At 40.5% G+C, this 22870-nt stretch overlaps 1 protein-coding gene across 2 annotated transcripts; it reads right to left on the bottom strand.

Moving 5' to 3' along the window:
* Window positions 1-265: 265 nt before the first annotated feature.
* On the bottom strand, window positions 266-22134 carry LOC110951284 (oxysterol-binding protein-related protein 3-like). 2 transcript variants are annotated; one of them, XM_051955156.1, is made up of 22 exons: window positions 22035-22134; window positions 14773-14878; window positions 13415-13531; window positions 12566-12619; window positions 12360-12473; window positions 12029-12181; window positions 11821-11911; window positions 11563-11666; window positions 11299-11388; window positions 11064-11223; window positions 10750-10874; window positions 10517-10648; window positions 8767-8860; window positions 7747-7982; window positions 6970-7107; window positions 5719-5782; window positions 5205-5283; window positions 4889-5033; window positions 3921-4065; window positions 3680-3806; window positions 2745-2867; window positions 266-1030 (listed from the first exon to the last, which is right to left on the bottom strand). In XM_051955156.1, exons 2-22 carry the CDS (start codon window positions 14833-14835, stop codon window positions 934-936), a joined length of 2451 nt encoding a protein of 816 aa, XP_051811116.1. In that variant the 5' UTR covers window positions 14836-14878; window positions 22035-22134; the 3' UTR covers window positions 266-933. The 2 variants fall into 2 exon arrangements, with proteins under 2 accessions (XP_051811116.1, XP_051811115.1); XM_051955155.1 differs by having other exon boundaries at window positions 14773-14962; window positions 22087-22104.
* Window positions 22135-22870: the final 736 nt, after the last annotated feature.

Raw genomic sequence — 22870 nt, forward strand, 5'->3', positions numbered from 1 at the left:
GTTTGCAGCAAGGAAGCACCAAATAAGGTGAGTTATGAGTTATCGACTAGCTGATAAATTTAGTTCTACAGCTAAAATAGTGGTGGAAAGAAGTTTTTGGACACCCTTTACAATTTTCTCAAATATCATGAAATATTTGTGGAAAAATCTTTTTTGTGTTTCAGAAAGTGTGGCTTATTGCTGTTGATGACCGAGAAGGGGTTGGAAGGGATTTACTTATTTGACTTATCCAAACTACATATAAAACACGAGGCATGACACACCATTACTTTCCCAACTTTTGCAGTTTATTATATTCTTTCAACATGGAGTATTACTGTTGTTTTCTGTCTCCACAGTCCTATGACAGTCATGACCGACAATAACAAGGCAGCATACTGAGAAAGGTGACATCTGTTCTATAACTAGAACCTCTGAGTACAGTGTGCTTGAGTAAAAGGAAATTCTTTGAATCATGATCTTCATTCAAAGAAGGGAGTCCATGAGCAAGTTCAGACCTTTTTCACCTCTAACACCGGTCCTTATCTCTCCAGTGAAGCATCACACTGACAGCATCCAAACATTTTTAGCCTCTGAATAAAACTGTTTCTGTATAACTGCTACAGCAGTTCATTTCTGTGCAGCACTGCAAATAAAAAGGCACTTTGGTAAATGCTGAGATGCAGCGAAACATATTGATATGCATCTTTAGTCTACAGGGACACTGTGTAAATTACAGTTTAAAGAGGAGAAAAACATACTATAACAAACAACAGAAACAAAATCAACAGAACTTCAACAGGTTCTGCTCAGTCCTCAAAGAAGAAGCAGAGAGTCCATGTGGGTTTGGGTTACCGCGACATGGAACGATTCATGGTGACCAGGTCAGAAGGCCTGTCTCAGTTCAGTTTTATACTTCCCTCTCTGTGTTAATTTCACTGGAAACATTTGAGGTTACCATAATACAGGGAAGTCCATTTTGCTGAAGCCAGGGTCTCTCCGCAGCTCCCAGTAACAGTTGTTGCTCACCCATGTGTCGTCCTTAGATTTCCTATCAAAACAACAAATTAGAAAGTTTTTTTTCTGACTGAAACACATTGAATGACACCTCAGTCATATTTAAATTAAGTGATACACTATACTGCCAAAAGTATTCGCTCACCATCCAAATAATCTGAATCAGGTGTTCCAATCACTTCCATGGCCACAGGTGTATAAAATCAAGCACCTAGGCATCATACAGACTGCTTTTACAAACATTAGTGAAAGAATGGGTCGCTCTCAGGAGCTCAGTGAATCCCAGCATGGAGCTGTGATAGGATGCCACCTGTGCAACAAATCCAGTGGTGACATTTCCTCACTCCTAAATATTCCACAGTCAACTGTCATCTATATTATAAGAAATTGGAAGTGTGTGGGAACGACAGCAACTCAGCCACCAAGTGGTCGGCCACGTAAACTGATGGAGCAGGGTCAGTAGATGCTGAGGCACATAGTGACAAGAGGTCACCAACTTTCTGAAGAATAAATCGCTACAGACCTTCAAACTTCATGTGGCCTTCAGATTAGCTCAAGAACAATGCTTCAGCAGAGAGCTTCATGGAATGGATTTCCATGGCCGAGCAGCTGCATCCAAGTCATTCATCACCAAGTGCAATGTAAAGCGTGGGATGCAGTGGAGTAAAGCACGCCACCACTGGACTCTAGAGCAGTGGAGACGCGTTCTCTGGAGTGACCAATTGTGATTCTCCATCTGAGAATCAGATGGACCAGTCTGGGTTTGGCGGTTGCCAGGAGAACAATACTTGTAAGACTGCATTGTGCCAAGTGTAAAGTTTGGTGGAGGGGGGATTATGGTGTGGGGTTGTTTTTCAGGAGCTGGGCTTGGCCCCTTAGTTCCAGTGAAAGGAACTCTGAATGCTTCAGCATACCAAGACATTTTGGACAATTCCATGCTCCCAACTTTGTGGGAACAGTTTGGAGTTGGCCCCTTCCTCTTCCAACATGACTGTGCACCAGTGCACAAAGCAAGATTCATAAAGACATGGATGACAGAGTCTGGTGTGGATGAACTTGACTGGCCTGCACAGAGTCCTGACCTCAATCCGATAGAACACCTTTGGGATCCGGGTTCTGCTCGAGGTTTCTTCCCTGTTAAAAGGGTGTTTTTCCTTGCCACTGTCGCCTTTGGGCTTGCTCTGGGGGTCAGGCATATGGGTTCTGTAAAGCGTCTTGAGACGATTTGACTGTAATTGACGCGATATAAATAAAATTGAATTGAATTGGATGAATTAGAGCAGAGACAGAGAGCCAGGCCTTCTGGTCCAACATCAGTGTGTGACCTCACAAATGTGCTTCTGGAAGAATGGTCAAAAATTCCCATAAACACACTCCTAAACCTTGTGGACAGCCTTCCCAGAAGAGTTGAAGCTGTTATAGCTGCAAAGGGTGGACCGATGTCATATTGAACCCTTTGGATTAGCAATGGGATGTCACTTACATTCATATGCGAGTCGAGGCAGGTGAGCGAATACTTCTGGCAATATAGTGTATCTCTCAGTTGTTCAGCATATTAAATAACAAACATGAATTGCATTTTTGCTGTGATGACCCTGGTAGTTATTTAAAAACAAAACTCTCAGAGTGACTGTAGCAGCAATCTCTCATCATGCAACACACCAATTCTGTGGATAAACACATGAGAGCACTGTGTCTGATTGCACACAAAGACTCATACGCTTACAAACAAGCAAAGAGCAGCATACTTGAAAAAGCGTGGCTGGTGCGTCATGTTGTTCTCCTGCAGCACTTTCCTCCTCTCCCTCTGGAGCTGCTCTATCCTCTGTTTCTGCTCCTCAGCTCCTTCTGTGTTTCCCTCCTCCAGCAGCCTGGACGGAGAATAAAGAGATCCGAGTCACGAAGGGGAATAGTGGAAATTTGCTACTACTAGAGTGTCACGACCGTTCATCCAACCTATTCCACTCACACAAATCAAAAAACTTGGGCTTTTTCTTATAGGACGTAGCAGAAGCATTAGTTGCAGCTGCCTTTATGTCCCTGTTCCAGTGTAGCTCATGAATTATCACACTTAACTTACTTAGACATGTCATGCCTTAGCCAGTGTTGTCTGGAACATACCATAGTTAATACAATTAGTGCACAGCAGTTACATAACCTTGGCAAAGCATCTGCAGGTTGCATTCACATTTTTTAGTGGCACCATAAATAAAGAAAGGTTACAGATTTTTCCTCTCTTTTATTTGCATACTTTTACTGACTCACAGTGACATGCTGCAGTTATATAACTTCTTATTCTAGTGTTATTCACTGAGAGTAAATTGTTTGGAAATGCACCGCATGAACAAGGGGTTCAAAATCTTACTACACAATTACTGGGAGACGAGAGGACAGCGATATTCTTGTGACTTCATCTTCCTGGATCTAAACTGCAATAGGCTGTTGCCATGGTTATGTTCACATCTCAGGCTTGCATTGCTCCACACCACATGGGCTAAACCAGATTTGGCCCAGAAAATCATGTTTATCAAAAAAATGTTTGAATGCAAATGGTCAGATTTGGCAGCTTTAAATCCATTTAAACTATAAGATCATCTGTGGTCAGACTGCACATATTAATCAAGACTTCTGTAAAAAGGGACAGAACCAATGATCAGAACCAAAAGAGCTAAAGAGTGGCAACCTCTGGTCTGGCCTGAAGCGTGTGTCTGTGGGGGGCAGCAGAGGTCTTAAGGTGGAGTCCAGCTCATTCAGCTCCACTGCAAACTGCGTGAAGCCGTAGTACTGCTCTTGGTCCTCTGGCATGGGATCTAAACATACACATGAACAGCTGTAATGTCACGTCAAGGTCGGCTTTGCTGTCTGATTGAAGTATCCTGGTGTGAAAACTTTTTAATTGTAGTTTCCAGGGAATGATCACTCACTTGCTCTCCAGATACACGTGGCAGAAGGTGGGTCACCTTGAAACACTGACTCGTGCCATTTTCCAAAAATGGAGTGCACCACTTTTCCATTTGAATCTGTAACCACACCCTCGATCTCGTTCACTGTAGAGCTCCATGATTTAGCCTAAAAAAAAAAAAAAAAAAAAAGGAAATCAGTTGTGTTTTTAAAGGAGAGAAGAATTGGACTATACAATATAAAAGCATACATTGTTTGTACTATATAGGTTATGCAATACATACAGTATGATTCATCTCTGTTTGACTAAACACAACCACAATGGTTTTGAAATGATGCAATAAAGATGTGATGGAAATGTTGTCTTTCAACTTGAATTCAACAGGTTTGACTAAAATATTACATAACGCATTTCCGACTTACAGACTTTTTTTCATCTCTCAATTTTCAGACTCAAATATCAACTAAAATAATTAAAAATATGAGGAAGATAAGATTAGTTATAATACTAGGAAGCAAATCTTTTGCATCATATTACCAGACTGTCTCTATTCATTTTTAAAAATTCAGTTCTTCGTTTGTCCACTAGATGGTGCTGCATTCATGGTACAGCATACCAATAGGCCACACTACAGTCATCTTGTCATAAAACTGCAGTCATCTTGAAACAGTTTATTCAGAGCTGGATTTTCCCCAGTTGTGACTAAACTGTAGGTGTCTGCTCAGAGGATGATGAACCTAACATCAGCTGCTAAATTCTAACCCGCGACGCTTTTTACAAAAGCCCGACAGACTGAGATTCATGTGAATGTGTTAAATCAACATATACTAACAGCGAAGGAACATAAAAGAAATTCTTAGAAGGAGCACTCAAGAATTTTCTCAAAATTGTTCTCTGAGTGAATTGTGGGATAAAGATCAGCATCTCATTCACAGCTGGAGCACAGACATTCACAACAAAACAGCGATGCACACATCTGCATTTCCCAACCTTGACAAATGTTATTTTACACTGGCAGGCATCACTGTTGACATTTTTAATGGCCATCTCTCCATAGTGTTCGATCCAGCGTTGGCCACTCAGGATGTTATGGATGCAGGATGTCACTTTGTTCCATTCGTAGTGGTCCCCAAAGCTGTAGAAATCACACACATGCTACATTTACGGTGGCAAAAATGCATGTTTCATTCCTTATTCATATAGCCTACAGTGTGCACAAAGATGTGCACACTCATATTACTTACAAACACTCATGCACATACAAACAGACACCCACATCGAATAATTAAATAAGTAAAGGACCTACGCAGGTAGTGTGACATGTGTGGTTCCCATGGGAACTATTTCCATGGATTTTCCCCAGAATTTATTTTTCCATCGAACATCTACAAGGGAAACAATGACAGAACAGTGAGTGCTTGTAACACTGGAAACAACCACATTATCTTCATCTTATACCTTAGAGAAGTTTGATATCTGAGCTTTTGAGCAAATGTTAGAGTCTTTTTATGCAGCTTCTTTATTCATGTGTGCAGAAGGGAATGCAAACCGTCTGCAGTTTCTTTCACTACCAGTGGATGTTGAGATGTGTAAGAACAGACTTCATTTTAAAGTACAACAAATGACATCACATTGGTATCACTTGAACAGTAACATATCAAGCACCTAATTATCACATAATGGAAAGTTACTCAAGTCCTCCATCACGCCGGTATTCTCCCTAAATGTAACACGCAACATGTAGCAAATGTGAAGGAGCAAAGGTGTGGCACCACTCATGAGCCCAGGCAAGCAGAGAGGAAATGCTACTTTGTGCTTACCTTGCCAAAAGCTGAAGTTTCTTGAATCAGAGTGGCATGCTGACACAGGTGGGTGATGACTCACCTGAGAAGCAGGGAGAAAAGATAATACTATGGCTATCGATCAAAGGTTTTCTGTCCTTTCATTAATCTCTTAAATGGTTTGAACAGTGATAAATGCATCTTTTTTTATTAGGGATCAGTATAATTACTGTAAACAAACGAGACCCTTTATTTACATTGTTTGCCTCTAAACTGGTTTGTGTGAGAAACTTGTGAAGTAAATGGAGCAAGAAGACAGTTCTCTTCTTCCAGTAAACAAGATTTTAACTGATACCTCTGCCATAAGACAACTTACAAAAGAAGTCACAATTAATTTGAGAATTACATATCAGTGTGTAAAAATACAACTTTATCACATTTAACTTGTATGTTTAACCCTCTGAATCCCAAACAGTTTCTGGGTGCTTTCTTTTTGTTGTTTTTATTTTGGCCCCGTTACATTTTTACTCAGGGCTGCACAGTGTCAGGGTGGTTAGCACTGTTGCGTCACAGCCAAAAAATCCCCAGTTTGCTTCCTGCCCTTGATTTGGGAGCTTTCCGTGTTGAGTTTACATGTTCTCTGTGATTCTAAATTGTCTGTAAGTGTGAATGTGAGTATGCTTGGTTGTCTGTCACTATGTTTAGCCCTGCGATAGACCAGTGATCCATATACTATAAATACTTTACAAACTACACTAATAATTTTTTAAAATTCTTGTCTGTGCAGTTGAAACAAAGCTCGCCGTTCAGCCAAAACATCCCTGAATTTTTGTCATGTGACAGCTGATCACTACTGAGTCAGTCTTTGCTTTATGGTTGCAATGAGACACCAAGAACTTTATTTTTCAGCATACAGTTAACACAAACTTTGTTTTTTGGTGACGTTTTTAAAAAACAGACATATAAAATAAAGTAAACCTGCTGAAATATCACAATTGTAAGCTTAGATTTGATTAGTTTTTACAAGTACAAGAATAAGAATCCTTCTAATTTTACATTTTGCTTTGATTAATGGTGTAAATTTCACAGTTTTTAAAAAGATGACAGGTCTTTAAAACCACTAGAAGCTTTCAAAGTTCAGAAGGTTAATTGACAAGAAAATGTCTTAAACGAATCAAAAATAATCTTTCTACAAATGAAATTCAAAATGTTTTCATGCTAAAGGTGTGTGTCTACACTGTGGAGAGAGTGTATTCTAATTCAGTGAGGTGTGTTAACGCTGAACTGTACCTGTTCTGCTATAAACCTGATTCCTTTATCAGGTCTGTCACACTCGTACGTCTCTCCCAGGACGGGGTTAAAGGGTTTGCTTCCTGCTCGATGGTAGCTGGATGCATAGGCAGTGATTGCAAATGTGGCAACATACACCTGCACAGGAACAGAGGAAGAGGGTGAATCAACATTTCACAAGAACTGGAGGATTGTCCTACTAGAAATGCATTGGTCTGTCTGTCTTTATGTGTAAATACTTTGTGTTGTGTGGACGCATGTGTGAATGAATGTGCTTCAGATACTAACTGCACTTAAATGAATTAGTGCATGGAGATAAAATGCTGCATGTTTTTATATTCATACATGAGACAAGGTCTCCGCTAACTTCTGTGTGTCTATAAATAAGCATCAAAGAGAGAAGACGGCTACTGAATGTTACTTTTGTGCTAAAAATGAAATATTAATTGAAGCCCCCGACAGAAGCGCACACAGAGCAAAAGGCAAACATCAGAGAAGCATTTACAGAGCTGCCTGAGGAGCAGTGCTGAGCTTAAACCACACACATTTCTGCAAGTTTGATTTTCTGGGCTTCGATGTCATTTTGTCAATGCATTTTTGTCAGAAAATTTTTATTTTAGAACCTCTGAAATGTCTTTGTGCACATGTTAAAGTAAGTGTGTGCATGGGTTTAGCTGAAGTGTTTTAGTAAAATGAATACATGTTACGGATTCTCTGTCTTGTTTGTCCAGGTGTGTATGTGCAATATTATCATGAGTGAATTCTTTTTTTATTCACCATGCGCTGGTAAGGGTCTTGGGTTTGGTTGGCGGTGTCCAGCAGATCGCTGTACTCCAGCTCCTCACACAGTCGTTGCAGGGTGTTGAGCGGCTCATTGAGCTGCACTGGCATGGCCACTTTAGACAAGTCTTTGCCGATGTTGTTTCTGAGGATGTTCCACAGGCTCACGCTGCTAGTCGGACAGGGAGAGGGCAGCGTTGAGCGCCGACGAGCCAAGGTCACCACGCTGCTAACTGGAGGAGAGACATGAAGAGGAAAAAGATATTTTAAACAACAGAGATGAGAGAGAAAGAGCATGTGGGAGAGCTGAAACAGGAGAGAGGAATTTGTTGACTCTGCAAATTGTCCAGAACAATTTTTTGTTGTTGCATCATGCTCTTTGACAGGCTTTAACACACAGCAAATACGAACATTCAAACTGTCCAGAATTCAATGTATTCTAAAATACATTTAACACAATTTGATCTAAACAATCAATATATTGAAGTTGCACACAGGCTGTAATTATTCCATCTAAACCAGATGAATCCAGATAAAACCAGCATTTATACTTGAAACTAAGCGAGCCATTAAAACCCATTTCTCCTGCTTTACGCTACCTGAAGGCAAAGATTTATGCAGTGAAAACATAAAACCAACACCATCTGCAGCCGTGAATTCATGATGCATGCTCACAGATGCTTTGACACATACTGCATGAGGAAACACTGTGCTGCGTTTGTAAATATGTCTGGAAGTTGGCAGTGGTCATGTTCAACACATTCTCTGAGCAGGTGAGTAATTTCACTGACTCCAGACGTTCGTTATTTATTTGATGCTGACACTTGGTGAAAAATGCACAAACACACACACAAGCTTAGTCACAGTCACACACAAATGCACAGAGACAGACAGTCCCTGCTGCGATTTGACAGAATAAGGTCTCTTTACACTGAATCCTGTCTCTCCATCCATTCAGCGAGTTCGTACGACTTCGCACTCACACACACGCGCACAACTTGTTACTGTATCACGTACTGGAGTTGTGTCTCTCGCTGCCTCCCTCGTTGCTGTAGGTGTCCATGGAGACGCTGTCACTGACATCACTGATATACGAGTCATCGTCGGACACCTGGAGACAGAAAATCAATGATGAAAGGTCAGGGAGTCACGATCATATAGAACCAAAGGACAAGAATACACACTCGTATAGCGCTGCTATCATCAGGAAGGAACGGAAAATCCTGTCATATGTATTCAGAGAAAGATTATATGTAGCAGGCAAGTTCCACTTAAATTAGAACAGTTAGTCAATTTGCCACTTTGAAACTTAATTCTCAGCTATCTTAAAGAGTTCTTTATATTTTATTTTTTTTTACCATATTATCATGTGCTAATCGTGTGCTCTATATGCTAGAAGACACTATGATTGAACATACCCACCTTAGTAGTGCAACACATTAATGGCAGCCTCAAACACAGATTCTGAGGTTTCATACATGGCAAACCAAACTGTTTTCATAACAGAAATGAGGACAAGACAGAAGCTCTGTTTTTGTTTGCAAAGTTGCGAAAGAAGACATTTTGAGCCTTTATCTAACATTAGCAATCATTTATTAGCTGTTTGATAATGTAATTAAGCTGAGAGCTTGTTATTTATGACCATTACCAATGTTGTATTGAGCAATACATAACATACAGAAACATTCAGATACACCGACTTGCAGGCAAGCCCATGGAATTTACTCATCATCTTCTGCAGAATTGTTGTGTGGTTCTAACAGGTATGGCTCAATTACTTCAGTTTTACAACTTGCTATTGTGAAGAGCAGAGTAGTTTTACAGTATGTGAACAGAGTGGAAGGTTAGCAAACACATCTGAGTTATCTCTGACATTTTAGGGCATGAGGGGATCATTTTCATGGAAAAAGCATTTCTAAATATGTGACTTTGTTGGGCAAACAAGTGTTTTCAGGAGCTTATTCAATCCCAGAAGAAGGACTTCAGCCATCAATTAACCATTTAGGTAACAATGAGCGAAATAATTTCTGGCTATAGTTGTCTAATGCAAGCATTTATTAGTTTTGCCAAAGCAAGCAATCTGTAGATGTTACTTTACACTCTGGTAAACTGTGATTTAATCACAGATTTCTAAGCACTCTAAAATTCACGTCTATGCAGAAAGCATTTTTGAACTGTACATCTCACGCATGTCTGACAGAACAAATGTTAGTCAGTGCAGCTGTCTATACCACCGACACACACCACGTGCTGTATTTTTTCATAACTGTATCTTATTTATTGGACTCAAGTCTATTTTTCTCAGTTTTACATGTGTAACTAGAGTCATTATGCATTGTGTTTTGACTACATCCAAAAAGCGGATTGACCTACATTCACCAGTCTACCTGAAAGCCTCCTGTATTGACAGATGGAGCTCTCACTGCTGCTGCTACTCTGCTAAATGTGCTGCTCATGCTACATTTTCTGCGTAGATGGTGGAATCAGTTCAATGAAAAAAAAAAACAATCATTGCATTTGGTTTTGAACAGAAGAAGAAAATGAGGAAGGGAAAAGTCGTTGTACGTACACCACATACGTAGAAAGTTACCAAAGGAACACATCAAAGGAAGGGGTTGGTCACCCACAGGCTTTTTACAAACCACAAATGACTTTTATGGGACTGAGACTTTGTCAATCATTATCTATGTGGTATGGAGTAAGTGGGCAGGCGACCCCCTCTTTTTCTCTGAAGATAGAAAGGATGATTAAGTGCATAATTTCTGACCTCATTCTCAGATGAAGAAGAAGAGAGCAGGTACTCCTGAGCGTCAAAGAACTCCGATATCGACTCTGGGATAGATGCTTTGCTCTCATTGGAGGTCTGGTGGACCAAAGAGTGAGAGGCACCTGCGCAATCCTGATTAGACAACAAGACAACAAGTGATAGAAATTAGACCTGTGGATAGGTACTGGGAATTTGTGGTTTAATCAAGCATAACCAAAAGTTTGGAGTCTCACTGAGACAAAGGAAGTCTTTAAGCCCATGACTTGAGCAGGCTGGGGGCCCTGCAGGTCAATGGTGTGTCTCATTCTGTCTCTCTCTGCTGCCAGGGAACTAAAGGCTGATTTCAGTGTGACGTGGACTGAAGAAAAGCAAATACCAGAGGCAGAAGTGAAAAAAAAGCATAAAAAAAAAAAAACAGGGAGAGAGCAGGTACAGAGTTGTCATGGAAACTATCTTTTCCTAAAGAAATAAACACAAAAAGTCTATTTTTCTATCTACAGTAAATGCCATCTCCTGAGCAAACTCGCGGACCCAAACAGGGACATACTGTTGTTGGCCAGTCGGCAGAAGTCTTCTTGTAGACGTGACACGTCTGTAGGGGAGTCTGGGGATTCAGGACAGACTTCCTGGGCATTTGACTCTGTGGTGGAGAGGTTCGGATTGGAGGCATGAAGGCGAGGAGATTTGGAGGAGATGCAGCTAGGAACCTGGTGGACAAAGAATCATTACTTTCCATTCATTTCCAGTATTAAATGATTATGAGAAAGAAAGTGGACATGCACCTGTAATGTGGATTTGGTTTCTTTGCCATTGTTTTTGGATCGCCACCTCCTTGGTCTTTTCTCCTTTTTGGGGATGTCATAAGTAGATGCCTGTGGTAAGAAACGCATATATTAAGATCACTGTTTTTTTCTCCAGCAGGCACTTTTCTGTTCTGTCAAAAAAGTTGGGGAATACTTCTTCGCTGAATATTACTAAAAATGGTTTTAATAAAGCTAAATAACTCTTTAATATTATGTTACACTAAATCTGTGTTCTGTGTTTACTTGTAGTGCAGTGATGGCTGGAGCGGAGTATGTGCGGTGGAGGACCTCCATGCTCTTCAGCAGTAGATTCAGCTCCAGCAGATAAGATTCACATTCCTCCAAGTCTGAGTGAAACAGAGATTATTATTAGTTCAAAGTCTGGGAGCACGCTGGCACGGTGATGAGAGATAAAACGGGACAAAGAAAGAGTGAGACACGCAGCTTGGAAACACTTTGAGAAAGCAGAAAGCAGAGACAAAGAGACAATAGGAAACCAACCTTTGCAGGCCTTGTCCATTTCCTCTGAGGAGTGGAGCCAGGAGCTAACCTTAGCCTGGTGGACTGACGCCTGCTTGGTGAGAGTAGCCCTCTGGTTTGGACAAGCAATGGAGAGGGCATGAAACACATCCTCTCTCATAACACATCCCTGCAGCAACATTAAAGACGTATTTATTTTTTGCTATAAAAGAGCACAGGGACAGCTTACTTTTCTGAGGGAGTCATTAAGTGAAGGCGAGGACGAAGCATGGGGGTGGAAGAGGTGCCTCTCATGGGGATACATAGCAATTTCATTCTGCCGAAACACACGGTGATGACGCAGCTTCGACACCCACTCTTCAAACAGCTCTGGAGACTTCACCTGGGTGCCGTAAAGTCAAATTAGCAGCATCAACTTAAAAAAAAAAAACGCCTAAGAATTTCTGTGCATGATTTAGGCTCAGAGAATGAGAGTCTGCAGATGCTTTGGTGTAGGTTTCAGTTTAAAAAATGAAAAGAATCATGTAGAAGTAAAAATAAACCTAAGTTTCAAGAATTACCTTAAGGTGATAGATGTTATCCTCTGTGTCTAGGTCAATGCACATGGCTTTCTTCTTGATCGACATAACGGAGAGGCCAACATCTATGCAGCCATGAAGCTTTCCCTTCTTAAGCTGTGCAAAAACAGCAGTTTGCACTTAGTTCACAGTTCATGTGTGTGTATGTAAAAATGACAGACAGATGGTGCTCTTGAGGTGAGACCTACATCAGTCCCATGCTTTGCATACTTCAAGATGCCTTTCTCCAACATAAAGTATCTCTAAGTGGAAAGAAATCAAACTCAGTCAATATCCATGAACATAACAATGTTAGTTAAATAAAGCCAACAAAAATGACATGTAGACATTGCACCAATAACACTACTTTCCTTGACCTTGACATTCAAATTTTACAGCAGCAGCAGTAGAATACATAATCAGTAGCACTATGGATAATGATCGTATATTGGCACAACTGCAAGCTACAAGCATTCCTTTAGTTCTACAATAAAAAGAGCATGCCGACGAGAAACCCTGACGCTATCCGAGGCCGGTTTATCAGTTTACAGATGACTAGTAAAGTTCCATCATGTTGCAACACAGACGTTTCCAGGTATACATGAGCACACTCACAGAGAGAAGAGGGGGAGGAAGATGAGTCAGGGTTACAGTACAATCAAACGGGAACAAAAAAAATGGAAAGAAGGAAACAGAGAGCTATAACGGTGAAGAGGAGGAAATGTGGAAATAGCTCGAGGTATTAAAAGATAAGAGGTCAGAACTCTAGTTAGACATTTAGGGAAGGCGGAAAGCATTGGTGGTTCAAAACTGATAACAGAAAAGAAAGCACAGCTAAGGCCTTTGTACAGTATTATGAGAAGCATTTGATAATACAATATAGAAAATATGTGCAAATGCTTATGGTGTACTATCTGATACCCCTTATATCAAAACCCATAACATTCAGTGTTTGGTTCAATAAGAGACAGCGGCAGGGTGGTGTTTGTGTTCTGTAACAAGTGGTGTCTCACTGCTGTTGCTGTCTGGGGTTTAAAGCTGGTTCGTGAGATGCTCACCTTATGCCATCCCTTCATGGGCCACTTCCTCCTCTTGAGCAGGAAGCCCTCCTGTCTTTCAGGCTCTTGGACGTTGGCAGGAACCCCCCTGAGCCCCTCCACGATCTCCCAGCTATCCTGAAAGGAGACATGAGAGCAATACAGCATGAGGCTGGCAGTGAAGTTCTTCACCTTGAAATGGCAGAGGTGTGCATATAAACAGTACACATCTCATCATCCGCAGAGGTAACATTTCAGTGCAATAATATTGTCATTGTAAAAACAGGAAACTGGTGGCATTTTTCAGTGCAAACCCCAAAACCACATGGCAGGTAGGATATGATGTTATATGTGTATTTTTTTTTTTAAATTGCCTAAACTACATTTTATCAGAGACATAAACCATGATCTCCAACTTTTCCCTTTAACTCTTCAACTAATACTCAATGACTTTCAGTTTAGTTAAAAAAAAGCAAACAAATCCAGGCTAAAAATCAAAACACTTCACCAAAATCATTTCAACATGTCTCATATAAAAATTGCAAATAAATAATAAATCATTTATAGCAAACAGATTCTGTCCAACAAAAAAACAAACAAACTGTGCTCTGGGACACAACCGAGGAGTCATACTGACTCATCCACAACCACCAGTCACATGACATAATATAATTCCAGGAGTTTTTGGCTGACCTGGGCTGAACTGCAAGCTGTGCTCACACAGAGCCGACAGAAGATAAGGATGGAAAGTAATTAAACAAGTAAGTAGTGAAATATCTTAGGTAGGTAGACTTCCTTGTAGGCAACTCAACTTGAGTTTTTTTCCTTTTATGATGTATGGAGTTGTAAGTCAGACAGTATATTGACCAGCTCTAACACAGACGCAGGGCTGACCTCCTTCATAGCAAGGCACATCATGCTCATGATATTAACTAAGAAGAATAACACTTTGCTGAAATGCTTGCAGTGAATGCAAACACAAACTCATGTATTGCAGTAAACATACACTACCGTTCAAAAGTTTTGGGTCACCCAGACAATTTCATGTTTTTCATGAAAACTCACACTTTTATTCACGTGCTAACATAATTACACAGGGGTTTTCAAATCATCAATTAGCCTTTCAACAGCATTAGCTAACACAAAGTAGCATTAGAACACAGGAGTGATGGTTGCTGGAAAGGTGCCTCTGCACCCCTATGTAGAAATTCCATTAAAAATCCAGCTAGAACAGTCATTTACCACATTAACAATGTCTAGACTGTATTTCTGATTCAGTTATTGTTATCTTCATTGAAAAAAAATCCCTTTCTTTCAAAAATAAGGACATTTCTAAGTGACCCCAAACTTCTGAATGGTAGTTTACACACTATACATACCTGATTGCTGTCATGTTTAGAGGAGCCGCTGCTGTCACTGTGAGTGGGTGACGGTGATGTCATCTTGTTGCGACTCGACTGCTTTCTACCCAGCGTTTTCTTGTTTCTGTGGAAACCGCAGCAACAACAATCACAGCAGAGCCGCCAGGAGCATCACTCTGACCTTTGAAGGCCACGCCAACAGTCCGCACTGCAGAGAAAGGTTAAAAACAAAACTGATGTCACAACAGCACAAAGGTTGTGCTTATTTTGAAGAGAAGTGCAGCTGCCAACAGCACCGACAGATAAAAACAGAGGGGAATGACTTACTCACTGCATGTCTGACTGACTGTAAAATCCCCAAAGTCCAAAGTAGCTGTGTTTTAAGGAAGTTAGACACAAATACTCAAATACAATCATTATCATGAGCTCTGTCTCACAGACACACTATGAATGAATGTAAATTTAGATGTGTGGCTTTATGCAGACTATTTTGGTCAATTTCAACTAAGTATACACTCATAGCCATGTGAATAAATGTTTCAAGGTGAGTATTTAATACGATGGTGGCACGATACAAGAATACAACATGAGAGTTTTTTACCAATCTTCAAATTAAACAGAGGCCATAATGATGATGCTCGACATCACTGGAACCTTTTAGAAGCTCGCACTGTGCCTTTACCTTTATAACATATAAGTTCAAATCCTATTTTTAACACTAAAGAAGCCTATATATACACATACTGTGCAGTGTACATTCACTCCACTTACATACTACTAAACCTGATTTTGGTGCCACTCACTTCTTTCACCTCTACATCCCTCTGCTGCTGTGTCAGTATTTTAGATTTGAATTTCTATTATTATGAGATCAAAATCATGTATCAGCAGCAGCAGCAGCACTGGCAGTTAAAGGTTTCCAAATGAAATACAGGCAGCAGAACAAAGCAAACTCTGACGGATAGACTATACCTAAAGGTTTTGCTACCGTTCTGTTTAAAAATCGAACATAAAAATAATGTTTTGATCGATGTTCTGTGTAATGAGGTGGAAAGTGTATATGCATATAAATTAGAATTGTTTCATAATCACAATTAATAGTTTAAAACCTTGAAATGATGGTTCTAAGTGAAGGATTATTGGTTGTTGATGTTCATGTTCGCAAAGTGTTACTGTTTGAAAAATCTGCGGTCCAGATTAATGATTTCAAACCAACGGCAATAAAAAACAACTTCTTAAAAAAAGCATTTGTTTTGCCGTGATTTGTTTGTGGAGTTTGGTCGGATGCTGCTACATAATTACATGGACGTACTGTACATGTTTATGACTGTACAGAGTGAACATCGCACTCTTAACTTCATTCCTCTCCTTGCCACTAATGACATGCTCCAGCCTGGCTGTGTATGTTGTGCTTCTGTGTGTATTTTCAAACCACTCCCTTTGTACCCTGATGCTATCAAAGATCTCTGTGTCCATGGAGGTGTACCATACATGTGTGAGAGGGGCACAATGCCGTCTGATGGATTAACATGGCGAGGGAATGCCTGTGGGCTTTGTGTGGGCTTGCATGCATGCAAATTTGTGTAAACTTTCCGATTTGAAGTATGCCGCTAGCTACATTCCCTGCAAACACCCTTGTGGTTTATGCGAGTGTGTGTTCTGTAGATCCCCAAGGCCTCTCTTCTAGTCAGTACCATGCTCAGGACGTGAGTCATCAACAGGAAAGAATTTGCTCCGTGCTTCGATACCCCTGACACACCATAACACCAGGCTAGTTACAGTCAACAGTCGGCTGAAAGCAGGCTGAAACACATGGACAGCCCACTTACTTCACAGCTCTGGAGCACAGGCTAAAAAGACAGACAACATATTTGAGTAGGCTTCAAATGATAAACGCCGGGAGCTTGATTTAGCTCATCAAGCTGCTCCGCTTGTACTTTTCAGGCTGTGACACGTCTGGCTTCTTCAACTGCATCTGATGCTTTACAGACTTAAGTCAGGTTCTTCTTACACATACCTTCTCTATTTTACCGCTGTGAAAATGCACCCATATGTAGTCTAGACTATAAACAACAAAAGGTGCATCCAACCATAAGCGTTCTTCACTGGCATGGAGTGTAGAAGCTCAGGGCATTTAGCAGCAAAAGTCTTTGAATCATGGCTATACACACATATATATAAGTGGCAGTAAATACCACTTTACATAACACACTCAGCCTGTCCTCCATTCCTCCGGCTTTTTCCCTTTCATACAACCCAACCGCAAAGTGTGCAACAGCCGACTTCCTCAGAACAAAACCTCAAAAATTGTAACTGCATCAGTGCACAGATTTTGCTTCAAGTGTGACAACTTCATGACACTTCCCCACCTCACAACCCTGTGTGAAAGCTGCGTACGAGTTTAACCGCCACAGAACACTATGTGCCATAGATAAACTGTAAATGAAACTGGGAGATGAGTCCCTGAACATCCCACTGTGTGCCCTACTTACCTCAGCTGAGCGATTACTGTAGGACTGTACACCCCCGAGCCTCCTGCACTGTAAGACTAGAAGTGCTGGGGTTTTGCCTTTAGTCTTACGTAATGTGAGTCAATCATTAATGCCACAACACCTTGTAAATGATCTGTTAAGATGGAAAAGGGTTATTCTTGCAGCAAGGCCCGATGAAACAGAGTCACAAGGCCCAAATGAGGGACTAAAAGGCTTAAAGGTGGTGGGAAAGTAACTAATTTGCATGTCTCCTGCTTCTTTTTTCTAACCATGTGTCAGAAATTGTGTGATCAGCTTGTGAGAAGAAGGAAGAGATAGAACTGATGCAAACAGGGGATAACTAGTTTTGTCTATACATGTTAGATGTGAGGGGAACAGTTAGCAACATGAGTGCTGCCTGGTGTAACAACAAACCCATCCATAGTAAATTAATCTAAATTGGGTTTTGTTTTTTTTTTACCTTAAAGAGAAAAGTACCTAAAAGGCCCTATGATGAGAACAGTTTTTCCCCTAGACTTTCCCTTTCTAGATTTGACTGTAAACCAGTTTTCTGTGAAGTACCGAGATGCACAAGTTCAGGAGACAAAGGCAGGGATGCAAATGCAAGACCTGCAAATTTGTCTCCTGCTCCTGCCATACCCAGCAATCAGGAAGGTCCAAGCCTTATTAAATGCTTTCAAGACTACCAACTTGTGTTCACTCAAAGCTTTTCTGCAACAAACCCTGTTGATCGGAGACATAAATAGACTTTTAAGTACTGTTTATATAGGCCTAATTCAACAAAAACTCAAAATAAATCAATAATCTAATAAGTCAATAAGTCCACAGTCCATCCTCGCCTGAGTTGTGCATGACAACAGCCAACGCATACCAGAAATTTCAGAAAGCTGTATGGCTTTAAAAAAAACAAAGCCCAGTCTTGTTGTTCATCAGTTTCAGACCGAAGCCAGAGGATCTGTCAGGCTGGAGTTTCCAGTTGTGGCATGACAAACACACAGGCGTTGACTTAGCAGCCAATCCATCTGCTTTCCGTCACACATTCTTTCAACGACAGGACTGCCATCAACCTGACAGTGTACATATTTGTCCATCCTCCCTATTACTCACATACTAGGGCTGCAAAAAGGTCCTCATAGATGACCAATCTGTGACTCTACCTCCAATGAAGCAGCAGTCTTCGGCTAAAGCTTCTTTACAGAATTACTGAGTTAAAGCTGTGCATGATCCGCTGATTATCAGAGAGCCGAAGCATAAGATGCTTTAAATAGATTCACATCTGGCAGTATTTATCTCACTGTTTTATACATCAACACCCAAATTTTGCAACAAAAATAGAGTCGATGAACGGCAGCATATGGTTTTAAATTGGTTGGTGGCAGTAGCACGTAGACTTGATGTCAGAGGTCAGACAAGCTGACTGAGTGTACGGCTGGCAGCACTGACTTGTCTGAAGCTAGTTTAACAACCGGTTTATGTCTGAAAGAAAGACTGAGCCTATGTTTCCTGTGTGCAGCCAGAGAAAAAAACCAATGTGAATGTATCAGCAAGTAATCAAAGAGATACAGAGCAGCCCCAATATGCCATTCAACAGTCAGTTATTCTCATGTGCACTCAAAGAGAAACAGAAAGAGAACAAGCCTGAGAACCAGCATGCCCTCAGACTCCTGACCGCTTTATTTTTGAAAAGCTGCATCACAAAAGATGTCTTTCTGTCTACTTCCTGCTGAGACAAGGGACACTTTGTGTAAATCCTCAACCACAAGTTGCTATGGATACAAAAAAAAAAAAAAAAAACAAGGCAAAGGCAAGAATATATTCAGTTTGTTTGTTTTTTTATGAAAAATCTGAGGGCATAAAACACGGGGCTATTAATAGAACCTGTAGCGTTACCAGGAGAAACATGATTTCACAAGTGTCTTGGTACTGACCAGCTGGCTTGAATGGAAGTAGGACAACAGTCTAGAACCTCATACAACCACAGGCGGGCTATTCTCAGAGTGGCCACTTGGTATATTAGTCAAACAGGAGTGCTCTGTATTTACCAGCTTTTAAGTGGGTGTCGTGAAAAGGAGGAGAAAGTGACACAGCGATAACTCAGTCAGTCACGTCATCCACGCTGGATGTTTACACCCAAAAATGTTGCAGCAGGGAAAAAACATTTTAGCTGGACAGTGATCAGCGGACAGACAAAATTCGCACATGTGACGCAATCCTCTTTTGGCCTGACATCCTGTGAGTGCTGGGAGCGCAGACTGGAGCAGTGCCACTTGGAGTAGGAAATTAATCTGTTGCTCAAGAGTACTTCAACAAGACAGATGCATGCCAGCAAACGGATCTGAACACAGATTTCTCATCTGGTGGACTCTCTCTCTCTCTCTTCTAATGCTTCAGATGCCCAGTAAGGCTGCAATTAATAATCATCTCCATACAGCAACCTGGTGTTTTCTCCATTATGAAATAAATCATTATTTAATTTCTCAAATGTCACAAACATCTAGAGTGTCCAGAGACCAAGTTGACATTTTAAAATGTAGCATTTTGCCCAACCAAACCTGAAAGCATATAGCTTAAAATACCAAACAAAGAAACCAGCAAATCCTTATTATGATTCTAAAAATATTCTATACATTTTTCCATTAATTGACTAGTCCACTAAATGACATTACGTGTTAAGTATGATGCTACTTGCCAGATCAGACAGACATTCACCATCAGTAGAAGTTTTAAGACTTTGTGATAAGTGTAAGACCTGTAATTGAACCCATTTTTTATGCTGCTCTGCCATTACTGAATGTAACGCGAAAGTCGAACCCATATTTCATGGCAGCTTTATGAACCGGCCCCACCGTATGATTAAACATGTTAACACAGAAACTTCATGGCTGCAGTTTTATTTACATTAGGTTGAGTGCTGGGCTGGCAGTGTGCACCCACAGGCAATCTGAGAATGGCACAGCGATAGTGATGCCATCACCACTCATGCATAAAATGATCTTGTCTGGACTAGGAGGTGCTAAGGCCAAGTATTGATTTACAGTATCATAAAAGCAAAGTCACTCAAGCACCACTGGAGTGAAAGTGCTGAAAGGTTTACGGTCATTTCATGAATTAATGGCGCACAGGGCTACAACCAGAAATTATTTTTTATTATTGATTATGTATTCCTTAATAAATAATAATCGGAGAAAAGTGTCCATCAAACGAGTACAAGGTAATATCTGTAAATATCCAGCAGAGGCTAATCGATTATAGGAGCTAATATTCCGCATTTTTGCAGTTACCAGTATGATTATGTTTTAAACACTTTCTGATAAAATACACTCTTTCAGAAATACACTACTCTGATTCTGATCCAGCTGCTTCTCTCTATCTGTAGTCACCACTCTGTCGTCACAAGCGATGCCCTGCTCGCAGTATATCTGATTGATTACACATAACAAGTAACAGCCTATCAAAAACAAACAATAAATGTTTGAAAGTTATCTTCTAACTAATCAGATATCTAAACATTAAAGCAAGTTTTTGTTGGAGTCCGTGTTACTCAAAAATTCAAGCTTTTCCTGCAAATGTATATTGGCTTCAAATATTGGATATTGGTTTCCTTGATTACCAGCACTAAGTAAAGGTCATGACAAAATCGTACTGCTCGACTCCTAACATACAGTTTTGTTTGATCAAAGCCATTTACTTTTCTATTCTGGATGCCCAAGAATACGAGCAAATATTCACATTTGAAAAGCTGGAATTCCTACATTCTTCCGCTAGAATATACTATATGAAAAATCAGAATTGGTGCCGATTAGTTTTTTCAACACTTTTGTAGATGAATTGTATATATGTACACAATATCCGATTTGATAATTGGTCAGACCAATAATCTGATCCATTATTCCACACTTGTCTGATATTTGGCATTGTAATACTTTCAACCAATTTCTGAAAAAATAAAATAAATTGCTCAAGAACACAGACCGCTATCACGTTAAACAATATCCATCTATCGGATTGGTTCCATCATCAGCAACAGCCTATCAACAAGAAAGAGTAAATGTTAAAAAGTTTTCTTTTAATAAACATATGTAAAACACTGTAAACCAAACAAAAGGCATCTCGACTAAGTTTTGTGTTGGAGTTTGTGTCCTTCTAAACTGTAAAAGCAAGATTTTAATTATTTCTGCTAAACTGTATTGGTTTGAAACATCAATTATTGTTCTTCTTGATTGTTTATAATTAATATCTGCCCTGAAAAACCATATGGGTCCATGCCTAGTTTTAATATTTAATGTAAACAAGCAGAATAAACGTGAAAATAACAGTTTGATTGATGATGATGTCACACCAGCAGCCAATGAGGATTGGTTAAATCTCATATTGAGTAATGGGGACAAACTCTGCAGGGACCAACCACAGGTGTCCCGTTTAAATTCACACTTTGTTCAGTTCCTGCTGCCAACACGGCGATTCAAACTTGTCAGCGCAGACAAAATGTCCAATATATTCCATGTGCTCATGAAGCCAGCGCTCACACCCCCTCAGAAAAAGACCAGACACCACAATTAACACGTACATAACGACTCTCACACTCCAACTAATCACCAAATGTCAACAGGAGTCCATTAATAATTCTATCGAAAGCGATATTTCACTTGAGCGTTGAAACGGTCGGCGAAAGACAACACAGGAGCGCTGCCAAGTCTGCGGTTTCACTGACACGTAGGCTACACGTTAACAGCAAAAACACAGAGAATTTCACACGAGTTGTGAATATCAATGAAAAGAAATGCTTACGGTTCCGTGGCGAAAGCTACAGCATCCTTTCCTGCGAGTACAGAGACAGTACCTGGCTGAGAAGTGCTGCTTCTCGCTTCAATGCCTGAGCGTCGTGGAAGGGGAGGAGCCTGTTTGGAAGGGAGGCGTGACCGACGTCCCACTCAACAAATCACAACCGAGGATAGGGTCGAGGGGCGGGGATAGAAGGAGGGGCGGAAGAGTTTTTGAACGAACCATAGAGTGACGTATATGAAAAATGCCAAACACAAAATAATCAAGGTGAGACTGTAGCGTCAGACAGTTTACTGTGAGGGAAGTCCTACCTGTGAAAGTCACGCTAATGTGTCACTGTAGGATTAACCCACTCGCCCTTGTGTCTTTAAAAATATGACATTCATTAATCCATAAAATCCATTATATCCATGTTTGCATTCCTCACGCTCATTCAGCCTTGTGGTGTTAGGTAAATATGTGCTACTGGATTGTAAAAGCAGATTTTGCAACCTTTTAATCAAATCTCTGATCACAACACTAACAGAACTCCAGACAAAGCCTACGTATTCTCAGAGCTGAGGTAAAGAAAAACAAACAAACAGCTGGATTTCACCTTTAACCCAAGAGGCTTCCTTAGTTGTGGATGAGAGCCCTCTTGCATGAGAGGTGAAACAGCTTCAAGAACCCAAAAGAGAAGTCCCGTTGCTTTTTTACTGACGTCTCTGGGATTACCATGACCTGGAAATCTACCTACATAAATGTAAAGACTCCCAACTACAGAAATTGATCTTCAACAAATGAAGATATGCAAAGATATTTATATTTTTTTCAGTAATGTTGCTGTTTAATTGATTAATTAT

The sequence above is a fragment of the Acanthochromis polyacanthus genome, chromosome 11 (assembly GCF_021347895.1).
Source record: "Acanthochromis polyacanthus isolate Apoly-LR-REF ecotype Palm Island chromosome 11, KAUST_Apoly_ChrSc, whole genome shotgun sequence".
Classification (NCBI taxonomy): Eukaryota; Metazoa; Chordata; class Actinopteri; family Pomacentridae; genus Acanthochromis; species Acanthochromis polyacanthus.